The sequence below is a fragment of the Dioscorea cayenensis genome, chromosome 2 (assembly GCF_009730915.1).
Source record: "Dioscorea cayenensis subsp. rotundata cultivar TDr96_F1 chromosome 2, TDr96_F1_v2_PseudoChromosome.rev07_lg8_w22 25.fasta, whole genome shotgun sequence".
NCBI classification, from domain to species: domain Eukaryota; kingdom Viridiplantae; phylum Streptophyta; class Magnoliopsida; order Dioscoreales; family Dioscoreaceae; genus Dioscorea; species Dioscorea cayenensis.
Window position 1 is genome coordinate 19,103,137 of NC_052472.1, and position 2,117 is coordinate 19,105,253.

At 37.7% G+C, this 2,117-nt stretch overlaps 1 protein-coding gene across 1 annotated transcript in view; it reads right to left on the bottom strand.

Moving 5' to 3' along the window:
• The window catches only part of LOC120273907 (receptor-like protein EIX1), an 11,267-nt gene extending 9,382 nt beyond the window's left edge, over window positions 1-1,885 (bottom strand). The window contains exons 1-2 of the mRNA XM_039280654.1: window positions 1,831-1,885; window positions 1,129-1,397 (exon numbers count right to left, since the gene is read on the bottom strand). Of these exons, the coding sequence (XP_039136588.1) occupies window positions 1,129-1,397; window positions 1,831-1,885 (324 nt within the window). The remainder of the gene's footprint in view (window positions 1-1,128; window positions 1,398-1,830) is intronic.
• Between the last annotated feature and the right edge of the window lie 232 nt (window positions 1,886-2,117).

Consider the following 2,117-nt stretch of genomic DNA (forward strand, 5'->3'; position numbering starts at 1 on the left):
ACCCAAACACTTAGGCCCCGTTTTGACGACAGAGGGTCTGGAAGCGAGGGAGCGCGAAAAAGGAATGGAAAAGGGGAGGACGAAAATAAGAGTCGATTACTTTGTTTGGACGAAGGTAATAAAGAGGGTAGTTTATTGGGAATGAGAAAAGTAAAAGAGAGAAAACTAATAAAATTACTTTTATGCCCTTAACACAAGAAAAATATATTTATTTATCATTTATAAGACATGTTAAATGTTATTGTTATATTTATTTATTAACACTAATTATTTAAATAAAATTTAGATATTTGATTTAATAAATATATTTATTTATGTCATATTTAAAAAAATCATTACTCATTTCATTTAATTGTAAATAAATTTTAAATATTTCCAATTTAATTGGTTGTAATTAATTATTTGAATTAAAATAATATTTATTTTATGCAATATTGTAATTATTATTATTACAATATTGCATAAAAACAATGGAGAAACCAATGTGGGCAGTATGGTCTTTTCATGAGGGGGGAATGGCCATTACCCCCAATATTGGGGGTAATGGCTATTACCCTGGTGGGAGGAATTTAATTACCTTACAGGGGGTAATCATTCAACCCTTATGGTTACCCAAACGTGGGTATCCATCAAGGTCAGTAATCATCCCCCCCTGTAAAGGAATGATTACGGTCATCCAAACGGGGCCTTATATATATATATCAAACCATTTAATACTAGTTTATAAGAAAAGTTAAAATTTAATTTCATCCATTTAATTATATATTTTTAAATTTATTAAAAAATTGAATTCACACATAATCTTTAATCTTTGAAAAACAAAATACAGAGAAATGTTTATTTCATAATTGCACTAGTTAGAACCACTCTTAAACACATGTACAGAAGTTAATAGTTAGACGAGACACTAGCTAATATATATATATATATATATATTAGTTTATATAAAAAAACAAACGTGTATATATATAGCATGCACCCGGTTACGTATACATGCATCCTATTGATTGATATATAGCTCGTTGTCATCTTCAAAAGAATTAAGCTTTCGTGAGTGGTGCTCAAGATGGACATGAATGGTGACGTCGACCACGAGTACCGGGATTGGTCGTTGCTCGAGTGGGAAACCTGATCAAGTCCATCACCAATGACCTCAACGCTATTGACCACGCCCGCCGCCTCCGCTTTGCTCGCAATGGCGAAGACACACACAAGAACGCCCGAAGGCCCTCTTGTGATTCTCATCGACCGTGAGAGCGAAGAAGATACCATAAAGGTCTCTCCTTCTTCGACATCATCAGCAAAGCCATCATCCCCCTCCGGCCTTTGGCCTCCCAGAATGTTGCCAACTCCTACTACCTCGGCTCCTCCCGTGGATGGATCTTCGTTGGCAGATACTGATAATTATAATCATGTTTCTTTATTATATTGCATGTTAGGTACGTAGGTAGGTGCATGTTTGTTTTGTAACTTTGCATTAGTGGTGTCACATCAAGTCCAGAGTGCATGTGAATTGAATGAAGAAATGGTCAAAGAGGATCACGTTAATGTAGGGGCACATTGTAGTGCATGACTTAGAACGTGGTTTCAAGTGGTTACACACCACCCACGTGCATGTTGTATTTGAAAAGGTAGTTATGTATTTGAGTTGAATATATGAAAATCTCTAAGATAGTAAGAAATGAGTTACCAGAAAAAGAGTTGGTTTTTCTAATCTCCTCTTAATGTTTTTGTGAACCTTTGTGAGATCCCAAGAACAAGTTTATTTGCTAACATTTGGTATCGGAGCTCGCTGAAGAAGCTACTATCAGCACTCGCATGCCAAAGTACCAACAATGGCGAGTGAAATGTCGCGGCGCTCAAGTGGCAGCCAAGGAGAGCTCATGCGGGATTCCGTGATCCCGTGTTGACGCCGTAAGAACTTCTCGGGCTTGGTCTATCAAAAATGCAAGCCGTGTTGGAGGCGAATGATCTATGGGATGTGGTGGATCCTATAGATCCGAAGACGCCGATGGACGCAAAGCGTAAACAAGGTGGCGCTGCAGCCATATTCAGCGTGATCCCCGAAGATGTGCTCTTTCTTGTTGCGAAGAAGGAGAACGCCAAGGATGTGTGGA